Raw genomic sequence first — 2,551 nt, 5'->3', positions numbered from 1 at the left:
TCTCTCCTGGACTAGTCTGCAGGTTACACATTGACTCCTGTCCCGGGGGGGGCATCGCCCTGGGGATGACATTCTCCTGGCACACACTGGACTTACCCCCCACAGGGCAGAATGCTTTGGTCCTGTAAACATAAATCCCATGAGGTCCTCTGTGATTGGCTGGCGCAGCTGTCACTCTCCCAGGAGTGCCCGCCCCTCCTCCTATAAGTAGGGCTGGTGTCTCAGCCAGTCCTTGTATCTGCAGCCTGAGCCCAGACTACAAATGGTGGTTCACATCCACAGCACCAAGATGAGCGACAGCGGCCACCAGCAGCACAAGGTGGAGGCCAACATCCTGGTCCTAGGAGCCGAGAACGTGGGCAAATCAGGTAGGTGCACATTATAAGCCAGTAGATTGTCAGCTCCTCTGCCCAGTCTGAGCCTTTACATGACTGGAGCTGTGATTCCTTATTCCTTCTGATGTTAATCTCGCTGTCCTCTTCTTCTTCTTCTTCTTCTTCGCAGCTCTGACGGTTCGCTTCCTGACACGAAGGTTCATTGGAGAATATGTTGGCACAGGTGAGCATGATGAGAGTAGTAGTACAGAGTATAATGTGCGGTCCTGGAGGCATTCCATTCACCCCCCTCTTCTTATATTACAGAGTCCATCTACACCCACAACATCATGGTGGATGGAAGAGAGACCTGCTTCTGCATCTGGGATTCTGTCTGTCCTCAGGTAACAGCCTGCAGACTATCGCACCTCTGACCTGTAGAGATCTGCGGAACATTACAGATACATAGTGATAGATCCTGCAGATTATTACACCTCTAGAGATCTGCAGAACATCGCTCTGTCCTCTCTACCTCCTGACAGATATATAGTGATAGATCCTGCAGATGGCAGTGGCACCATGTTTGTTGTCACCCAGCTTTTCTGAGATGAGATATATAACCGGTGTCCTCTTCTGTCCACAGAACCCGAGCCCTCAGACGTGCGCCAGCGAGGAGCAGCTGCGCTGGGCGGACGGTTTCATTCTTGTCTACAGCATCTGTGACCGCGACAGCTTCAATGTGGTGCGGCAGCAGCTCCAGAGAATCCGCCATCTGAAGAAGCGTCGCGGCTCCTCGCCCATCATCATAGTGGGTAACAAGCGGGACCTCCAGCACCATCGGGAGGTCTCCAGCGAGGAGGGTCGCCTGCTCGCCATTTCTTCAGACTGTGACTTCTTTGAGATCTCGGCGGCGGAGACTTATCACGGCTCCTTGGTGGTCTTCCATCAGCTGCTGGAGACAGTGAGGGAGAACCGGAGCTCCATCAAGAAGAATGCTGGCATCAAGGGCATCGTGAGGAGCATGTCAGCCGTCTTTGGGAGGAGAAGAATCGAGTGAGGTCGCTGAAGAACCTCGGGTCTGTGACCCCTCACTAGACTCTTAGAGACCGAGTCCGAGCTGGGATGCAGTGGAGTTTGGTGCTCGACCATGGACCATTCACTGGGTATTGCTGGACTAAACCCTTCCAACATGGGCACTAATGTCTACACCTGGTGGAGTGGTCACCGGTGACTGGTGCACCCCCTCGTGCCTTAGCAGAACTTGGGCTCGGTGGAATCCAGACTATTATGCAACCATGTGGTATCCCATGTGCCTACAGAGATGTGCCATCCCAATCCCACAATGCACTGGGAGAGGACTATAAAGGGCTAGCTTTGGTTTATTACTGTTATTTGCACTACGTGGGAGAATGGGTCACAATATGGCGGCATTCTTCCCAGCCTTCTGAACTGCTCCTACAACGGGGGGGGGTTGAGATTTGGAGAATGTTGTACAGGGTATATAAGCCAAGCCTATGATTTTCCTTGGAGCTAGTGATGGAGCACCTGTGTCACTAGCTTCTAAGGAATTCATAAGGAAACTGAGATTTTGGCGCGTATGTTACGGGCGTTCTTAAAATTGCACATTGGATTGTTAATTCTTTGCATTTGTAGCTGCTCTTCCCAGTGTGGAGGCTGTAAATATTTATGTATATATGTATGTATGTATATAGCTGTATATATGAATATAACTTATACAAGGGGGGTGGACCCACTGTTTACATGAACATATTTATTTTTTACACAAATTTTTATTTTTTTTCTGCAAATAAAATATTTCAATTTGAAAATGAGTGATTTCATATGATGAATGTGGTGGATGATATATAGTTATATAAGGCGAGTGGTGATGTCATGTCATATGAGGAATTATATATGGTAAAACTGCTGCTTTCCTGATAGCTCTCAGGCTGGGGGGTGTATAAGCTCAAACTCTGCTGCTTTCCTGATAGCTCTCAGGCTGGGGGGGAGGGGGGTGTATAAGCTCAGACTCTGCTGCTTTCCTGATAGCTCTGCTGCTTTCCTGATAGCTCTCAGGCTGGGGGGGGGGGGGTGTATAAGATCAGACTCTGCTGCTTTCCTGATAGCTCTCAGGCTGGGGGGGGTGTATAAGCTCAGACTCTGCTGCTTTCCTGATAGCTCTCAGGCTGGGGGGGGTGTATAAGCTCAGACTCTGCTGCTTTCCTGATAGCTCTGCT

The 2,551-nt window shown here is 50.0% G+C and overlaps 1 protein-coding gene across 1 annotated transcript; it reads left to right on the top strand.

Annotated features, from left to right (window-relative positions):
* Window positions 1-255: 255 nt before the first annotated feature.
* On the top strand, window positions 256-2,129 carry LOC120982360 (ras-related and estrogen-regulated growth inhibitor-like protein). The gene is made up of 4 exons (XM_040412437.1): window positions 256-368; window positions 505-558; window positions 642-718; window positions 958-2,129. Exons 1-4 carry the CDS (start codon window positions 263-265, stop codon window positions 1,369-1,371), a joined length of 651 nt encoding a protein of 216 aa, XP_040268371.1. The 5' UTR covers window positions 256-262; the 3' UTR covers window positions 1,372-2,129.
* Window positions 2,130-2,551: the final 422 nt, after the last annotated feature.

This window comes from Bufo bufo, chromosome 11 (genome assembly GCF_905171765.1).
Source record: "Bufo bufo chromosome 11, aBufBuf1.1, whole genome shotgun sequence".
Classification (NCBI taxonomy): Eukaryota; Metazoa; Chordata; class Amphibia; order Anura; family Bufonidae; genus Bufo; species Bufo bufo.
This window is presented reverse-complemented; position numbering and strand designations above follow the sequence as displayed.